The sequence below is a fragment of the Rutidosis leptorrhynchoides genome, chromosome 4 (genome assembly GCF_046630445.1).
Source record: "Rutidosis leptorrhynchoides isolate AG116_Rl617_1_P2 chromosome 4, CSIRO_AGI_Rlap_v1, whole genome shotgun sequence".
In the NCBI taxonomy this organism is placed as follows: Eukaryota; Viridiplantae; Streptophyta; class Magnoliopsida; order Asterales; family Asteraceae; genus Rutidosis; species Rutidosis leptorrhynchoides.
Genome location: NC_092336.1, coordinates 20,850,466 through 20,871,367, shown reverse-complemented (window position 1 = coordinate 20,871,367; position 20,902 = coordinate 20,850,466). Strand labels below are relative to the sequence as shown.

The 20,902-nt window shown below is 33.5% G+C and overlaps 2 protein-coding genes across 2 annotated transcripts in view; both read right to left on the bottom strand.

Moving 5' to 3' along the window:
* LOC139840469 (TMV resistance protein N-like) overlaps positions 1-13,232 on the bottom strand; it is a 46,137-nt gene extending 32,905 nt beyond the window's left edge. The window contains exon 1 of the mRNA XM_071830734.1: positions 13,010-13,232. Within this exon, the coding sequence (XP_071686835.1) occupies positions 13,010-13,092 (83 nt within the window). The 5' untranslated portion in view covers positions 13,093-13,232. The remainder of the gene's footprint in view (positions 1-13,009) is intronic.
* Positions 13,123-13,497, bottom strand: LOC139840468 (toll/interleukin-1 receptor-like protein). The gene has a single exon (XM_071830733.1). The coding sequence runs from the start codon at positions 13,495-13,497 to the stop codon at positions 13,123-13,125; it is 375 nt and encodes a 124-aa protein (XP_071686834.1).
* Positions 13,498-20,902: the final 7,405 nt, after the last annotated feature.

The following is a 20,902-nucleotide window of genomic DNA, read 5'->3' as shown; positions in this document are numbered from 1 at the left end:
TTCGTCCGTTGCATTAATACACAACCGAGACCTTGCTTTGATGTGTCACAATAAATCACAAAATCATCATTCCCTTCAGGCAATGACAATATAGGTGCCGTAGTTAGCTTTTTCTTCAATAACTGAAATGCTTTCTCTTGTTCATCATTCCATTCAAATTTCTTCCCTTTATGCGTTAATGCAGTCAAGGGTTTTGCTATTCTGGAAAAGTCTTGGATGAACCTTCTGTAGTAACCAGCTAGTCCTAAAAACTGGCGTATGTGTTTCGGAGTTTTCGGGGTTTCTCACTTTTCAACAGTTTCTATCTTTGCCCGATCCACCTTAATACCTTCTTTGTTCACTATGTGACCGAGGAATTGAACTTCTTCCAACCAAAATGCACACTTTGAAAACTTAGCGTACAATTCTTCCTTCCTCAATACTTCTAACATCTTTCTCAAATGTTCACCGTGTTCTTGGTCATTCTTTGAGTAAATAAGTATGTCATCAATGAAAACAATGACAAACTTGTCAAGGTATGTTCCACAAACTCGGTTCATAAGGTCCATGAACACAGCTGGTGCATTAGTTAAACCAAACGGCATGACTATAAACTCGTAATGACCGTAACGTGTTCTGAAAGCAGTCTTTGGAATATCATCTTCTTTCACCCGCATTTGATGATACCCGGAACGTAAGTCAATCTTTGAATAAACAGACGAGCCTTGTAGTTGATCAAATAAGTCGTCGATTCTTGGTAGTGGGTAGCGGTTCTTGATGGTAAGTTTGTTCAACTCTCGGTAGTCGATACACAACCTGAATGTACCATCTTTCTTCTTGACAAACAAAACAGGAGCTCCCCACGGTGATGTGCTTGGTCGAATGAAACCATGCTCTAAAAGTCCTTGTAATTGGCTTTGCAGTTCTTTCATCTCGCTGGGTGCGAGTCTGTAAGGAGCACGAGCTATTGGTGCAGCTCCTGGTACAAGATCTATTTGAAATTCAACGGATCGATGTGGGGGTAATCCCGGTAATTCTTTCGGAAATACATCGGGAAATTCTTTTGCAATGGGAACATCATTGATGCTCTTTTCTTCAGTTTGTACTTTCTCGACGTGTGCTAGAACAGCATAGCAACCTTTTCTTATTAGTTTTTGTGCCTTCAAATTACTAATAAGATGTAGCTTCGTGTTGCCCTTTTCTCCGTACACCATTAAGGGTTTTCCTTTTTCTCGTATAATGCGAATTGCATTTTTGTAACAAACGATCTCTGCTTTCACTTCTTTCAACCAGTCCATACCGATTATCACATCAAAACTCCCTAACTCTACTGGTATCAAATCAATCTTAAATGTTTCGCTAACCAGTTTAATTTCTCGATTCCGACATATATTATCTGCTGAAATTAATTTACCATTTGCTAATTCGAGTAAAAATTTACTATCCAAAGGCGTCAATGGACAACTTAATTTAGCACAAAAATATCTACTCATATAGCTTCTATCCGCACCCGAATCAAATAAAACGTAAGCAGATTTATTGTCAATAAGAAACGTACCCGTAACAAGCTCTGGGTCTTCCTATGCCTCTGCTGCATTAATATTAAAAACTCTTCCGCGGCCTTGTCCATTCGTGTTCTCCTGGTTCGGGCAATTTCTAATAATGTGGCCCGGTTTTCCACATTTATAACAAACTACATTGGCATAACTTGCTCCGACACTACTTGCTCCGCCATTACTCATTCCGACACCATTTGTTCCTTTCGTTCTATTAACCCATGGTCCGTAGACCTCACACTTCGCCGCGCTATGACCATTTCTTTTACACTTGTTGCAAAATTTGGTGCAGAACCCCGAGTGATACTTTTCACACCATTGGCATAGCTGCTTCTGATTGTTGTTGTTGTTGCGGTTATTATTGTTGTTGGGATGATTGTTGTAGTTGCTGTTGTTGTTGTTGTTGTTGTTGGGCCGTTTGTTGTTGTTGCGATTGATGTTGCGATTGTTGGGATAATTATTGCGATTATTGTTGTAATTGCTGTTGTTGTTGTATTGGTGATTCTTATCACCGTTTTCCTCCCACTTTCTTTTGACTTGCTTCACATTGGCCTCTTCAGCAGTCTGTTCTTTAATTCTTTCTTCAATATGGTTCACTAGTTTGTGAGCCATTCTACATGCCTGTTGTATAGAGGCGGGCTCGTGTGAACTTATATCTTCTTGGATTCTTTCCGGTAATCCTTTCACAAATGCGTCGATCTTCTCTTCCTCATCTTCGAATGCTCCCGGACACAATAGGCACAATTATGTAAATCGTCTTTCGTACGTGGTAATATCAAATCCTTGAGTTCGTAACCCTCTAAGTTCTGTCTTGAGCTTATTGACCTCGGTTCTAGGACGGTACTTCTCATTCATCAAGTGCTTGAATGCTGACCACGGTAGTGCGTACGTATCGTCTTGTCCCACTTGCTCTAGATAGGTATTCTACCATGTTAACGCAGAACCTGTGAAGGTATGCGTAGCGTACTTCACTTTGTCCTCTTCAGTACACTTACTTATGGCAAACACCGATTCGACCTTCTCGGTCCACCGTTTCAATCCGATCGGTCCTTCGGTTCCATCAAATTCCAAAGGTTTGCAGGCAGTGAATTCTTTGTAGGTGCATCCTACACGATTTCCTGTACTGCTAGATCCAAGGTTATTGTTGGTATGTAGCGCAGCCTGTACTGCGGCTATGTTTGAAGCTAGAAAAGTACGGAATTCCTCTTCATTCATATTCATGGTGTGTCGAGTAGTCGGTGCCATTTCCTTCAAAATAGTCAAATGGAACAAGTTAATCATACAGAATAATAAGAGTAGTTAATAGTATTTCGTAGCATAATATGAACTCATTTATAAAAGCTTTTTCTTCATATTAGCGTTTTATAAGTTTAAATTCGGGTAGTACCTACCCATTAAGTTCATACTTAGTAGCTAATATACAATTCAACTATTACAATTCTATATGAAAAACTGATTATAATAATATTTCGCGTTCAAACTTTTACACAATATTTTACAAACTTACAATACCGCTTATTTTACATATAGCATGAAATATAGCACACAATAAATTTGATACAAGATGGCTATGAAGATAATTCTAGCTAGTACACAAGTCGTTCAGCAAAGGCAATAAAGACACGTAATTCATACGTCCAGAAACAAGTCATGCATTCTGGTTTTACTAGGATTACTTCTCATCCTTGGTCTTGTGGAACATCACCGTTATGGCCGTTGATAAGACAGTGTGTTGTAACGTCGTCAAAGGGACGAGGGTTACGTAATGTCCAACAGTCCCGTAACAATCTAAAAACCTCATTTCTTACCCCAATTACCGACTCCGTCACTTGTGGGAACGTTTTGTTTAATAGTTGTAGCCCGATGTTCTTGTTCTCACTTTGGTGAGAAGCGAACATTACTAATCCGTAAGCATAACATGCTTCTTTATGTTGCATGTTAGCCGCTTTTTCTAAATCACGAAGTCCAATATTCGGATATATTGAGTCAAAATAATTTCTTAACCCATTGCGTAAAATAGCATTTGGGTTTCCCGCAATATATGCATCAAAGTAAACACATCGTAACTTATAGATTTCCCAATGTGATATCCCCCATCTTTCGAACGAAAGCCTTTTATAAACCAAGGCATTCTTGGAACGTTCTTCGAATGTCTTACAAACTGATCTCGTCTTAAATAGTTGTGCCGAAGAATTCTGACCGACTCTAGACAAGATTTCATCAATCATGTCTCCGGGTAGGTCTCTTAAAATATTGGGTTGTCTATCCATTTTGTGTTTTTATACTGTAAAATAGACAAGAGTTAGATTCATAAAAAAAAAATACTTATTAATACAAGCAATTTTTACATATATCATAAAGCATAAGCATACTATATTACATATATTACACCACACGAATACAACTATCTTATTCCGACTCGCTTGTTTCTTCTTCTTCGGTTTTGGTTCATTTTGCCAAGTTTCTAGGGATATATGATGTTCCCCTAATACGAGCCGTCGTTTTCCACATTGGTTTAGAAAAACCTGGTGGTTTAGAGGTTCCCGGGTCATTGTTACAACTTAAGGACTTCGGGGGTTGACGATACATAAAAAGTTCATCGGGGTTGGAATTAGATTTCTCTATTTTTATGCCCTTTCCCTAATTATTTTCTTTTGCCTTTTTAAATTCAGTTGGGGAAATTTCTATAACATCATCGGAATTCTCGTCGGAATCCGATTCATCGGAGAATTGGTAATCCTCCCAATATTTTGCTTCCTTGGCGGAAACACCATTGACCATAATTAACCTTGGTCGGTTGGTTGAGGATTTTCTTTTACTTAACCGTTTTATTATTTCCCCCACCGGTTCCGATTCTTCTTCCGGTTCCGATTCTTCTTCCGGTTCCGACTCTTCTTCCGGTTCCTCTTCGGGAACTTGTGAATCAGTCCACGAATCATTCCAATTTACATTTGACTCTTCATTATTATTAGGTGAGTCAATGGGACTTGTTCTAGAGGTAGACATCTATCACATAATATCAAACGCGTTAAGAGATTAATATATCACATAATATTCACATGTTAAAAATATATAGTTTCCAACAAAATTTGTTAAGCAATCATTTTTCAAGTAAAACGGTCGAAGTCCAGACTCACTAATGCATCCTAACAAACTCGATAAGACACACTAATGCAAAATTCTGGTTCTCTAAGACCAACGCTCGGATACCAACTGAAATGTCCCGTTCTTATTGATTAAAAACGTTCCATATTAATTGATTTCGTTGCGAGGTTTTGACCTCTATATGAGACGTTTTTCAAAGACTGCATTCATTTTAAAACAAACCATTACCTTTATTTCATCAATAAAGGTTTAAAAAGCTTTACGTAGATTATCAAATAATGATAATCTAAAATATCATGTTTACACACGACTATTACTTAATGGTTTACAAATATGTTACAACAAAATAAGTTTCTTGAATGCAGTTTTTACACAATATCATACAAGCATGGACTCCAAATCTCGTCCTTATTTAAGTATGCGACAGCGGAAGCTCTTAATAATCACCTGAGAATAAACATGCTTAAAACGTCAACAAAAATGTTGGTGAGTTATAGGTTTAACCTATATATATCAAATCATAATAATAGACCACAAGATTTCATATTTCAAATCCCATACATAGAGATAAAAATCATTCATATGGTGAACACCTGGTAACCGACATTAACAAGATGCATATATAAGAATATCCCCATCATTCCGGGATCCTCCATCGGACATGATATAAATTTTGAAGTACTAAAGCATCCGGTACTTTGGATGGGGTTTGTTAGGCCCAATAGATCTATCTTTAGGATTCGCGTCAATTAGGGTGTCTGTTCCCTAATTCTTAGATTACCAGACTTAATAAAAAGGGGCATATTCGATTTCGATAATTCAACCATAGAATGTAGTTTCACGTACTTGTGTCTATTTTGTAAATCATTTATAAAACCTGCATGTATTCTCATCCCAAAAATATTAGATTTTAAAAGTGGGACTATAACTCACTTTCACAGATTTTTACTTCGTCAGGAAGTAAGACTTGGCCACTGGTTGATTCACGAACCTATAACAATATATACATATATATAAAAGTATGTTCAAAATATATTTACAATACTTTTAATATATTTTGATGTTTTAAGTTTATTAAGTCAGCTGTCCTCGTTAGTAACCTACAACTAGTTGTCCACAGTTAGATGTACAGAAATAAATTGATAAATATTATCTTGAATCAATCCACGACCCAGTGTATACGTATCTCAGTATTGATCACAACTCAAACTATATATATTTTTGAATCAACCTCAACCCTGTATAGCTAACTCCAACATTCACATATAGAGTGTATATGGTTGTTCCGAAATATATATAGATGTGTCGACATGATAGGTCGAAACATTGTATACGTGTCTATGGTATCTCAAGATTACATAATATACAATACAAGTTGATTAAGTTATGGTTGGAATAGATTTGTTACCAATTTTCACGTAGCTAAAATGAGAAAAATTATCCAATCTTGTTTTACCCATAACTTCTTCATTTTAAATCCGTTTTGAGTGAATAAAATTGCTATGGTTTCATATTGAACTCTATTTTATGAATCTAAATAGAAAAAGTATAGGTTTATAGTCGGAAAAATAAGTTACAAGTCATTTTTGTAAAGGTAGTCATTTCAGTCGAAAGAACGACGTCTAGATGACCATTTTAGAAAACATACTTCCACTTTGAGTTTAACCATAATTTTTGGATATAGTTTCATGTTCATAATAAAAATCATTTTCTCAGAATAACAACTTTTAAATCAAAGTTTATCATAGTTTTTAATTAACTAACCCAAAACAGCTCGCGGTGTTACTACGACGGCGTAAATCCGGTTTTACGGTGTTTTTCGTGTTTCCAGGTTTTAAATCATTAAGTTAGCATATCATATAGATATTGAACATGTGTTTAGTTAATTTTAAAAGTCAATTTAGAAGGATTAACTTTTGTTTGCGAACAAGTTTAGAATTAACTAAACTATGTTCTAGTGATTACAAGTTTAAACCTTCGAATAAGATAGCTTTATATGTATGAATCGAATGATGTTATGAACATCATTACTACCTTAAGTTCCTTGGATAAACCTACTGGAAAAGAGAAAAATGGATCTAGCTTCAACGGGTCCTTGGATGGCTCGAAGTTCTTGAAGCAGAATCATGACACGAAAACAAGTTCAAGTAAGATCATCACTTGAAATAAGATTGTTATAGTTATAGAAATTGAACCAAAGTTTGAATATGATTATTACCTTGTATTAGAATGATAACCTACTGTAAGAAACAAAGATTTCTTGAGGTTGGATGATCACCTTACAAGATTGGAAGTGAGCTAGCAAACTTGAAAGTATTCTTGATTTTATGTAACTAGAACTTGTAGAATATATGAAGAACACTTAGAACTTGAAGATAGAACTTGAGAGAGATCAATTAGATGAAGAAAATTGAAGAATGAAAGTGTTTGTAGGTGTTTTTGTTCGTTGGTGTATGGATTAGATATAAAGGATATGTAATTTTGTTTTCATGTAAATAAGTCATGAATGATTACTCATATTTTTGTAATTTTATGAGATATTTCATGCTAGTTGCCAAATGATGGTTCCCACATGTGTTAGGTGACTCACATGGGCTGCTAAGAGCTGATCATTGGAGTGTATATACCAATAGTACATACATCTAAAAGTTGTGTATTGTACGAGTACGAATACGGGTGCATACGAGTAGAATTGTTGATGAAACTGAACGAGGATGTAATTGTAAGCATTTTTGTTAAGTAGAAGTATTTTGATAAGTGTATTGAAGTCTTTCAAAAGTGTATAAATACATATTAAAACACTACATGTATATACATTTTAACTGAGTCGTTAAGTCATCGTTAGTCGTTACATGTAAGTGTTGTTTTGAAACCTTTAGATTAACGATCTTGTTAAATGTTGTTAACCCAATGTTTATAATATCAAATGAGATTTTAAATTATTATATTATCATGATATTATCATGTATAAATATCTCTTAATATGATATATATACATTAAATGTCTTTACCACGATAATCGTTACATATATGTCTCGTTTAAAAATTATTAAGTTAGTAGTCTTATTTTTACATATGTAGTTCATTGTTAATATACTTAATGATATGTTTACTTATCATAGTATCATGTTAACTATATATATATATATCCATATATATGTCATCATATAGTTTTTACAAGTTTTAACGTTCGTGAATCACCGGTCAACTTGGGTGGTCAATTGTCTATATGAAACATATTTCAATTAATCAAGTCTTAACAAGTTTGATTGCTTAACATGTTGGAAACATTTAATCATGTAAATATCAATCTCAATTAATATATATAAACATAGAAAAGTTCGGGTCACTACAGAATTGTTGAGGCTAACATTGATCTTCAATGAATCAGAAAGCCTTTGTGATTGAGATTCCAGGTTTGTTTGAAATAACTTAGCCAATTGGCTGGTTAATTCAGCAATTTGATTTTGTTGAGTTTGGCTGCTGTCACCCATGATGGCCCCTCAAACAGAAAAAAAAGGAAAATGATGAGAATAAAGTGTTTGATTCGATCAATCACTGCTCTGATACCATATTGAAATAAAGAACAAGAGATTTGTATGAAACTGATCGTGTTATTGATAATTATAATGCTTGAATTGGTTTTTTTTACAATTACAATGTGTATGTATTTATACACAGACACCAACGGTTGAATTCTATCTAAGGCAAGGAGCCTAATGAAGAAATAAGGAAACTATGAGCTGTATTCTGGGCTGTCATCGTGCTGTATCTCAAAAGGGAAATGATGTAGAGCTGATCCCAAATAAGCTAAGTCTTTACTTGTTTTCTAAGAGTCAGAACCATTGGAAAGCTATGTGAGTCTAGTTTCAACGAAAATCTATTTCTCAATTTAGTTCACAGAACAAGTCAGTCAAATCCTTTAAAGAACCACAGGGTGGTCAACCTGTCCAAATTTTGAGTTGTGGTGAAATGTGAAAGAAGCGTGTTTAGCTAGCCTAAACCAATTATAAAGTATATATATGTGATAAATAGTATAGATAGTTGATATTGTGATGTATGATGATAGGTTCTCAAGTGAAATTCCATCAAGAGTAATTCTATCAAGAGTGACTAGAAAGTATGGTTAAGAACGATTACATTCAAGTTGAGTACAACTACTCGTGCTTGTGTGGAATTTATTATGAATAACTAGTTGTAGTGATTTGATGCCATATGCTATGGTTTGCTCCATACGATTGAAGTTTGTGGATTGTGTAATATGATGAGATGAGTAAAGTATTTTTGAAGTTTTGTTACACAAGGATGGTGATTGATGGATTGTGTTATTATATGTAGATGCTTGCAATAGTTATGGCAAAGGTATGTTTAATTCGATAATTGTATTAAAATTATATTGAATGCAAAGGTGTTTGCAAGCATCGATTTATTGGGTTGAGAACCCGGCTAGTAAGGGATGCAGGTAATTGCGTGAGTTTTTCCGGTTCGCATGCCTAGTATTGATGAGAAGTTAAGGGGTACAAGTGTTGCGTGAGTTTTTCAGCTTGTATCTTAAATTGAGAAAGGGTCGCGAGTAAGGTGGGTGGTTCTGGCTCGTGTATCTTGAATTGAGATCTTAGTATGGCAAGATGTGCGTGAGCAAGTTTAACTTTCCTAATTGTTTATTGTGTTATGGTAATATGCTTTTATTTAATTTAGGTGTATTCACTAAGTGTTTGTTGCTAGTTACCGATAAATCGTTATTCATATCAAATAAGGAAAAAATTTAGGTAAATAAGGGTCGCGATTCGACCAAAAATGACCCGGATATAAAGATCTGCCCCGTTTTGAGGCGACGCAAACCCAACCCGACCCAATTGACTAGCATAATACTGAGCATCATTTTAAAGAACGGATAAATTACCTTATCTATATCATTCCAAAGTTGTTTTTGCAGGGTGTAATTTAGTGTTAAAACAACGAGCTTTGTTGCTTTAAAACTGTCTGGAAATGAATTGGCAGGATAATCTTCCCAAATAATACACTGCAACTCATTTGAAAGAAAATCAAGTCCTTTCAAATGCTCAGTGTCATCTTTATAAAACTCCAATTCTTCATCATCGACATCTTCAATAAACTGCAATCTTTCATCATCATCTTCTTCATCTCCATCTTCGTCTTCATCTTCTTCTTTGTCAGTTAGGAATTGCATGCAAGAACAACAAACAACAATATTTATTAGTCTATCACCCTCCAAGTAACAAGTCAACCCTTTTTTTTTTTTTTTTTTTGAAAGGCAAGGTTAGTTGTTAGTTGTTAGACTCGAACCTGGGTCACTCTCGAATCCATGAAACATGGATACCAATGAAGCAAGGCCTCATTGGCATAACGGGTAATTAAGTTACACCCTAAACAACGCAACTGTGTAACAAGTCAACCCTAAATTGATAATAATTACTAACCTGGTAATTGAATAAAGCAAACAAGACAAATAAGAGCGAAAACATGAGACAGTAAGGATTTAACATATTTTTGTAGGTTGGAATACAATTTTAGAACATCGAGCTTTGTTGTTCTAAAAATTTCTGGAAATGACTTTGCAGGACAATCTTCACTAATATTTTGCTCCAACTCATTTAAAATTAAATCAGATCCTTTGAAATGCTCAACGCCATCTATATCATCCTTGTCATGATGATGATGATGATGATGATCATCATCATCGTCGTCGTTATCGCCATCATTATCATCGTCGTCATCATCGTCATCATTATCATCCTCAACAATAACATCATCATCATCATCATCATCATCATCATCATCATCATAATCAAGTTCCTCCACACCATCATTCAGATTATCGGCTCGTTTCACAGTAAGCCACCTTAGCTTCTTCATCTTTGACAAAATCTCAAATGAATGAGATTGACCATAAAAATATATCGCTTCAATCTTGTCATTTTCCTATAATGAAAGAGAAAGAATGTATGCAATGGTTGAGTTCGAGTACATTTTTTATTGGCATGTGTGTATCAATCACCACACGTATAATTTTTTCTTTCAAAAGGTAAGACCCCAAAGTGATATTCGTGGAGATTGAACATGGATCCCATTTGGAGATTTCGAAGCACTCAACCACCCCTTTGGAGTTAATCACCACACATATATATTACATATAACGTTAAATATGAAAAACTCTAGCTAAATATGTAAACCTTTACCATCGTTTCATCCATGTTACGTATATCTTCTTGCTTCCAAACTCTGCTATGTTTTTCAGGATTATTAGGATGTTCATTTCTAACAATGTGGTGTCCCATCTCTTGAATCAGATCGTGCAATTGGAAAAGACCATTCATGATAGTTATCAGAGCTCTTTGTTCCAACACCTTTAGTCCTATATCTGGATAATAACCAAAAGCATCAAGTATCTCCATTGCATTCGCTTTCGACTTTCCCCTAAGGAAACATGCAATATCTAAGAATAACTCTTTCTCGTAATTTGTAAGCCCTTCATAACTAATCCTGAGTATATCCATGACTTCAGCATCTGGGGTGCTTTCCAACATTTTCAGGTAACTTTCCCACTCAACATTGTTTTTGTCACATAGAAAAGAACCTGTAACTCTAACTGCCAATGGAAGCCGATGAGCATAGTAAACTACAAGTGATGAAAGTATCTCATAATCATTTATATCATTTTTTACCCTATATGCATATTTTTTAAAAAGATATGAAGCTTCTTTGTGTGATAATAACCTAACACCAGAGACATCGTCTACATTGTATTGATGTAGCGAGTGTTTATCTCTAGTTGTTATTATTATTCTGCTCCCACTACCAAACCAATCATGTGATCCAGCTAATGCCTCCAGTTGGCGTGAATCATCGACATCATCAAGAACTAGTAACACTTTACTATGACATAGCATATGTTTTATCATTGTTTTACCTTCTGTAAACTGGGTACTTCCATATTTGCTCTAAACACGTTCAAAATTTTATTTTGCAATTTTTCCAAATTGCCTTTGTTGAATTCTTCACGAACATTCTCAACTATGCAGTGACCCTTAAATTTGATACATATTTTCTTATATACAGAAGTAACAAGAGTAGTTTTACCACCACCACCGACACCCCATAGCCCAACTATTCGCACACCACTAGACTCAAGTTTCAATATTGATATTAGTTCGTCGATGCGATCACTCATTCCAACAAGGCCTTCATCAACGTCTTCTAAACTGGAAGAAGACATTTTTTTTCAAAACTTTATCAACGATCTCTTTGATGAGTTCTGATTCATGCCTGCAGTTCGAATATTTGTATATTAGTGTATGCTCAATCGTTCAATAAACTTGTTATGAGAAAGTGCTAATTTACCCTATGAGTAAGGGGAATGGATCGTAATTATATCGTAGTTCTTTAATCTTAAAGTGAAAAATATTGACAAATGACCGTTGATCTCTAGATGGGAAGTGATTTATCAGAGGCTGGATACTTCACATGACAAGTGTAAACAAATACTTAAGATGGAATTAATACACGGGAAGGGGAGTATTTTTACTTAAATGTGAGTGGCCTAATCAGGCTTATCCCTTCACTATGTTCCATCATTTCCCTGGCCACCTCAAGATATATGGTATATGGTGCTAGTGAAGTTTACCTCTTGAGAGGATATAATGATCATAATCACTAGGCAATCTTGGGATGGTTGAAGATGAGATTAATATTAAACATTTAAACCTAATTCCAAGAATTAAGTTAAGCCATGAAGCATATCATTCAAATTGGTTCAGTGCGGTGTTTAGATCAACTTACACACCAATTTATAGTCATAAATGTTGGTGAGGAACCATAATCAATAAAAAATTTGTGTGTTCAAACTTTGATATCATGAATTTGAATTGTTTGCGAAATTTGATTTGATTGAATTGGATGGATTTTGGATCGACTGAATCACATCGTTGTGATTTTGCTCTAATACCATAAGAACATTACAGATTTATCATATTCACATATTGGGAAAAAAAATAAAAAATAGTTACATGATCCTACTGCACGCTACTATGTAGATACATATAGATAGTCAAACTTGAGTGAGGAAACTCAACTAACTAATATCTAACCAAATTGTAACAAACAACTAACCAACCTAACTAATTTAAATGTTATTACAGGTAGTGAAATGTTTGTGAAGCTTTATGCCTTGATTTGAAATTGCATTGTCTATCACTTTAACAACTACTGCATTTTTCTATTATTCTTATAAAGTAAGGAGTCAACCAGTCCCCTATGAACACAATCAACATTTAAAATAACTATAGATAGATACAAATTAACTTAATTAAGTAATAGTAACAATGTTAATAATAATAAGAAGAAGTTACCCGTCAGCAAAGTGTTTAGGTTCCCATCCAGCAATGTTACTTGCATCAAAAAGTGTTTTCCTCCATGATTCAGCTTTATTCATGTTGTTCGCCTCTTGTTTTGCAAAAGCTTCTCAAAACTTCCTTTTTTGTTTTCTCACATCCGAGGGTTCCACATCATAGAATATGGGCATAACAATCAGCCCATTCTCATCTCTACACCTCATAATATGTGAAAGTTCATCAAGACACCACGATGAATCTGCGTAGTTTTTGGAGAATACAACGACTGCAATCTTAGAATGTTCGATAGCCTCGAAGAGTGCTGGACCGATGGTTTCACCGCGGGGAAGTGCTTTATCGTCCTTGTAAACGTTGATTGGTCGATCTGTAAGAGCCGAGTAGAGATGATCTACAAAAGTTTTGCGGACATCGCCTCCTCGAAAACTTAGAAATACATGATAAAAGGTAGAAGAAGCAGAGTGAGAATATGAAGATGAAGAAGCCATTGATCAACGTGTTTGAAATCCTACACCTTCAAACTCATCTCTGACATCTCACTCTCAAGAACACCCATAAATTCATATCATCTTTAACATCAACAAAACACTTTACCGCAAAACAAGTTGAGTAAAACCCCCTCACTTGACAACTTATCTCAACGAATTTCAATAAGATACATAATCTTCTTTGTATACATACATATACATATGAACATAAATATCGAACTACAACCGTTAAATCTCTATTGTCTTTCCCTGTTGCATACCACTGTCCGCCGCCGCTCACCGCCGCTTCCTTCCGCTGCAGTTCCCCATCACTTCCTTCCGCCGTCAATACCCGCCGCTTCTTCCGCCAAAATGTAAACGGGTAACCGATGTCATCAATCCATTACTGAAAGACTTCGAAAATCTACAGTTTGATTCGATCTGAACCCCACTGGTGTATGTTCAAGATCTTTTTTTTTTTTTTTTTTTTTGGGTGATTATTTGATGTTCTTATTTAACAATACTTCATTTTGTTATAAATAATGATAACTTATAATTTACTAGGCTTATAACTACCTTTAATGGTTATAAGAATAAAGAGAGAAAAAAAAGAGAAGAAAGAGAGAAGAAATATTGATATTGATATTTCAAGAGAAATGGTACACCTTAAATGGTTACCATACATGTCTATTTATAGTATAAAATATTACTATGCAAAAAATATAATAATAATAAAATTAACATCCAATCTAGATATTTTATAACACAATCTAGATATTTTATAACACTCCCCCTTGGATGACAATTTTATTAGAGAAAAACTAGTACTGTCTCGTTAAAAACTTTGCTAAAGAAAACCCATTGGGATAAAACTTTAGCTAAGGGAAAAAGAGTGCAGCATAGAGTTGACTCCCCCTCAAGTAGGCAACGCCTGAGTTGTTACATCTTCTGAACATGCCTCATGCCAATATTATGAACGTGTGTTCTGAAAATAGCAGTTGGCAGTGCTTTGGTATAAAGATCAGCAGAGTTGTTGATTGAACGTATCTCATTTTAATCTGGTTGTCTTTTACGAGATCTTGAGTATATGAGAAGAATCTGAGGTTTTCATCTGAAACTGTATCATCTAAATCTTTTATGTACAAGTTTAGCCCCTGTGATTTGTCTACAGTCTCCTTCATGGTTTGCTCAAACCCTTGTTTCAATTCCTATTCCCTTGTAGTCTTTTCTGAGCCTTACCAACATACCATTCTTTTCCATCAAACTTATGACCGTTGAGACCGTCTATGGCTTTGGCGCCTCGTCAGTATTTATATTTTGTTCAGTCACTTTTGATACTCTTCTTTCATTTGTATTATGCAAGCTGCATTATCTTCATATATAGTTGTTGGTGAAGATAGTTGTTAGTCTTTTATAGCGTTCTAGTCCACAAGAATCAATAATGATTTGTGTCATTGATCTCAACCAAACACATTTTCGAGTAGTTTCATATAATCCAATCATTTCGTCATGATTTGATGATGTTGCAACAAGTGTTTGTTTTAAGAACGTCATGATTTTGTGGTACCTCCATTTAGGAATACATATCGAGTTTGAGATTTATCTTTATGAGGATTTGATGAATGACCTGCATATACATAATCAACCAAATCTTGTTTTGAAACGTTAGAATGCAATAATTTTAAATCAGCAGTTTCTCAGGGGTATCAAAATATGTGTTTGACCCATTCCAATGTCTTTTTGTATGGGCTGAGTTGAACCTTGTCAACAAATTAACTACAAAAGAAATATCAGGTCTTGTACAATTTGTAAGATACATAACAGCCCCAATTGCACTAATATATGGAACTTCTGATTCGTTAATATCTTCATGATCTTCACGGGGATGAAATGGATCAGTGTCAATATTGAGTGATCTAACAACCAATTGGTTTTATCTTTAAAAAATGTTTTAAAATCTTTTCAGTATAAGTTGTTTGATGTACAAGTAGACCATTAGGCATATGCTCAATTTGCAATCCAAGGTAATACTTGGTTTTTTCAAGATCTTTTATTTCAAAAAATAATTCTTTAGAAGTTGAATAATTTCATAGATTTATTTATCTGTTCATATGATGTTAAGAACATTGACATAAACAACTACGATCAGATATCCGAACATTGTTTTTATAAAACATACGTGCAAAATAAGTTTATACCCTTTTTTTTTATTTAGTAGTCATTTAATCGGTTATACCACATACGTCCCGTTTGTATAAACCCATTTAGAAATCTTTGTGATTTAATGGAATATATTCCCTTGGGTTTTATAAAATGCTTATGATACCTTAACCCTTTAGGTATATTTATATATATATATATCACTATTAAGTGATCCATACAGATAAGTAGTAACAACATTCATGAGATGCATTTAAATAACTACCAGGTTAATTAAGTATCTAATAAATAATTGTATCCATTACAGGAGGATAAGTTTTCCTCCTAATTCATTTCTGGTCTTTGTGGGAAATATTGAGTTACAAGTCTAGTTTTGCCTTGTAACTTCATTTGCACATTTCTTTTCGGATAAAAATTCATTTGTATCTCATACGTTTCACATCTTTAAAAGTGATAACGATTGATCCGAAAACTTTTCTTTTATCGAGCGATTCTAATTCAGCTCGTATTGCTCCTTTCCATTGAGCTCAATCATGTCCATTTTGTATATTCAATGACAGATTTTAGTTCCAGATCATCATCTTTATTCATGATGTCATTGTAACATTATATGAAAATATCTCATAGAGATTTTAATTTTATTTCGGTTAAATAATATTGCATAATTTATCGCAATTTTAGTATTTTCATTTATCAATATCCTCTGCAGAAGGAATATTGATTTGTGGTTCTTCTTGAACACTTTCTTTTACCTCATTATCAGCTGATTTTCTTTTTCGAGGATTTTTATCTTCGGAACCAATTGATCTTCCACGTTTGATGCGTGGCAAAGACTCAATAGTGACATTATTGCCAGCTTTTGGAATTTCAATTCGAGCTGGAGCATTTACCGCTGGTATATATGATTTAGTCACTTCTTTTTATATCTGTAAATGCATAAAGTAATTAATTTGCAAGATCTTGCATATGCATTATTTTTGAACTTTCGTTTCACATTCTTTTGTGCGAGTTCAATATACCTTAATTGATGTTCACATCATGAAGCATCATTTTTTTTTTATTTCTCCCCCTAATCTAGGGAACAATGTTTTATTAAAATGATAATAAGCAAAACGTGCTGTAAAAATATCACCCATCATGGGTTTAGTATATCTTATGATTGAAGATGTTTTATATCCAAAATATATTACCATCTTTCTTTGAAAAACCATTTTATTGTGTAGTGGTGATATAATTGGAACATACATTGCACAACCAATGTTCTAAGGTGGAAAATATTTGGCTCTTGGCCAAAATCAAGTAGTAAGTGAAAATATTTATGACTTCCACATGGCATAATGCGAATTAATGTCGCAGCATGTAAATTTACATGTCCACATATAAATATTGAGAGTTTTGTACTTATTATCAATTGTCTAGTTATTAGCTGCAAGCGTTTATCTATTGATTTAGCTAAACCAATTTTGTGTATGCACATGAGCAACTGGATGTTCAACAACAATCCCTGTAGATATATAATGATCATTAAATGCTTGAGATGTTAACTCACCAGCATTATCAAGTCTCATCCTTTTAATGGTGTAATCAGAATAATGTGTTCTCAATTTAATAATTTGTGCAAGAAACTTTGCAAAAACCATATTACGGCTTGATAACATACAAATATGAGACCATCCGCTAGATGCGTCTATTAGAACCATGAAATATCAAAATGGTTCACATGATGGATGAATTGGTTCATATATCTTACCTTGAATTCTTTCAAGAAACATTTGTGATTCTTTTTCACAATATACTTTTCATTAATCACCATATGTGCTTTCCACTAATCACCATATGTGTTTTTTTTTTCTTTCATAAATCACCATATGTGCTTTTTCATCATATATCCTTCTCACCATATACGCTTTTAATCATATGCGCTGTGTTTTTCACCATATGCGTTTTTAATCATATGCGCGTTTCATCATATGCGCTGCGCTTTTCATCATATTCGCTTTTTATCATATGCGCTTATCATATGCGCTGCGCTTTTCATCATATGCGTTTTTCATCATATGCGCTTTTTATGTGAATAGTAATTTAATTAATTTCGTTTTACTATTCATATGAATTAATTTCGATTTACTATTTTGTTAATTGAGTAATATATATACATCATATACTTGTGACTCCGAAGGCTCAAATGAATTTGAACATATAGTTATATGTTGTACCTTGCACATTAATTTTCAGTAGAAGCTTTAGATGCATATTTTTTTTCTTGATGAACTATTTGTTTCATATCTAGCTTAGGCAATTATTGTGAACATTTGGTCCCTATAAGAGCATTTATCTTTTAGACTTTTAGTGCATTTGTATTGTTCTTATTATATGGTTGGCTCTGCCACCTAAATTATATATGATCGACACTGTCGCCTAACTATCATTTATGTTTACTAACTTTTATTAACTTCACTAACATTTATATTTATGTTATTTAAGTTATATATGGTCGGTTATACCGCCTGAATTATATTTTCTGTAATCTAACTCTTATTAACTTCACTAACATTTATATTTATGTTATTTAAGTTATATATGGCCGGTTATACCGCCTGAATTATATTTTCTGTAATCTAACTCTTATTAACTTCACTAACATTTATATTTATGTTAATAAGACCTCATGATTGTACGCAACACGTCATTTGACAACACGGTACTTTATGTACGCAACACGTCATTTGACAACACGGTACCATGGGTCGAGATTAATTCCGATCAATACGAATATGATGAGGTCTTTATATGTTATCTAACATTTATGATTACTTATGCAATTAATCATTATTTATTTCATGCATACTAATGTTTATTCTTAAATTTATAATCTTAAAAGTTAAAATAAGAAAAAGTAGTTTGTACTTTTATTAAAAGTAAATCTTAAAAGTTAAAATACAAAAAGTAGTTTGTATTTTTATTAAAAGTAAATTTTAAAAGTTAAAATACAAAAAGTTGTTTGTATTTTTATTAAAAGGTAAATCTTAAAAGTTAAAATAAAAAAAGTAGTTTGTGTTTTTATTAAAAGTAAATCTTAAAAGTTAAAATAAGAAAAAAAAAAAAAATGGTAAAATGGAGTAGCTTTTGTCAAAAATGAAGTATTGAAAATGAAGTGGTCTCCTTCTATAATTAAAAAAAATATACTTTCATCAAATGAATTTTTTTTGTGGCCGACAATTCCAAACACGAGTCAGTGTTTAGTTTATCAAGAATATCTCTTGCTTTGGTGAAAGATCACGATCACGATATCGGGTGTTGTGAAAGAATTAAAAAAAATTAGTCAAGTGGCCTTTTAAAAACTAGAAAGTTTTTTTTTAAACAAAAGGTTTTTTTTTATATATTTATAATTTACGGGTAACGTAAAAAAAGGAAGTTTTTTTTTAAAACAAAGAAAGTGTTTAAATGAATTTTACAGAAAGGGGGAAAGCAAAGTAAAAACAAAATTTTTTTCCAAACTTGTCAAATGTTTTGTTAAAAACGTGACCGTTGAAAAAAGGAGGTTGAATAATAAAACTTAAAAAACAAATTTTTTTTTTAAAGAGTGTGCATCAAAATGACCCGTTTAATAATGGGGAGTTAAAAAGATAGTCAAATTGTTTCAACGAACAAGGGTTCAATTGGATTTTTTTTTTTTAAAAATAATAAAAAAAATAATCCAAATTTCCAGTTATTTGATTTAAAAAAAATCTGCTGCTTATAACTACCTTTAATGGTTATAAGAACAAAGAGAGAAAAAGAGAGAAGAAGGAGAGAAGAAATATTGATATTGATATTTCAAGAGAAAAATGGTGCATATCATTTGTTCATTCCGTCTTGTTGTTACATCACATTTATTTTTCATCTTGTCGTCAAAATTAGTTGCTTTTGCTGAACTTAATGCCAGTCTTTGAAAATGCGTTGTTTTACCCTGTTGTGTACATAAGATAAACTGCAAACATATATACATATTTTTGAAGTTTGGTATATTACCCCACATTCAAAAATTATTAAAATCTAATAATAAAAGTTAGAAAATTATAAAAACTATTACAATATCAACATAAGTGTTAAATGTAGTAACATTACAAAAATAAAATAAATAAAACAAAATAAACTAGGGTTGATACTGATACCAGTAGGGGTTCAATGCATAACCGTATGTGTTATAAAATGCTTCAGCTGGGTTATAAGTAGGATACGGTGGTTGGATCTCTATAGACCAGGGAGGAAATACGGGCTTTGGAGTGAGTATATAGTCCCCTTTTAAACTTTAAATATGTGACGATCGCTCCAAATCCATATGGACGAACACGTCATTCATTGATTTCATTGCGAGGTATTTGACCTCTATATAATACGTTTTATAAACATTGCATTCTTTTGAAAAGGCACACCATAAATGAATATTTAAATCAAAGGTTTTCGACATCTGATGATTTCTACATATAGACAATCACCATAAATAATAGTTTACAACATCATTTCTGTTGACAATGCAGTCAAAATAAGATACATGGTGATGATTTGGTAAATGCAACGTCTCCTTGAAAAATATGTCATGCAAGACTCCATGCACATAGCTTGTTTAACATCTAAGCAAACAGCGGAAGACTTCTAGGAAACCTGAGAATAAACATGCTAACAAGTGTCAACACAAAGGTTGGTGAGTTCATAGTTTTAATGTTGCTCATAATCTGTATATAAAGGTGGATCACAAGATTTCAGTTGTTTAATCCAGAAACGTTTATCAATAGATTCTACATAACAGAGCACCCTGGTAACTAAACTTTAACGCTTATATAATTTGTACCCTTTGTATAATCATCTTAATAATACACGCAAACCAACGTGTACGCTTCTCAAATAGCATACGTCCGTTAAAAGGCTAGCGCTCTAGCTCGGACGGGGATGTCAAGCCCTATGGATCCATATAATACTACTCGCGCCCACCAGTTCTTATAACCGGCAGTTACTAGTTACCAAAGCTAAGGGATTTTCGGTTCAAACTCGGTGTAGAATTTAGTATGTACTTGTATCCATTGCGTTTAAAATAAAGTGCATGTATTCTCAGCCCAAAAATGTAGAGAGTAAAAGGGATCTTATGAAACTCACTATTTAATATTGATATACAATATTGTAGAAAAGCACGTAGACGCATCGGAGATGATAAACACGAGGTTTGATTCACAAAAATACCCTCGAACATTACCCATAATTTCCTTGGTAATAACCCATATTTTCCTTA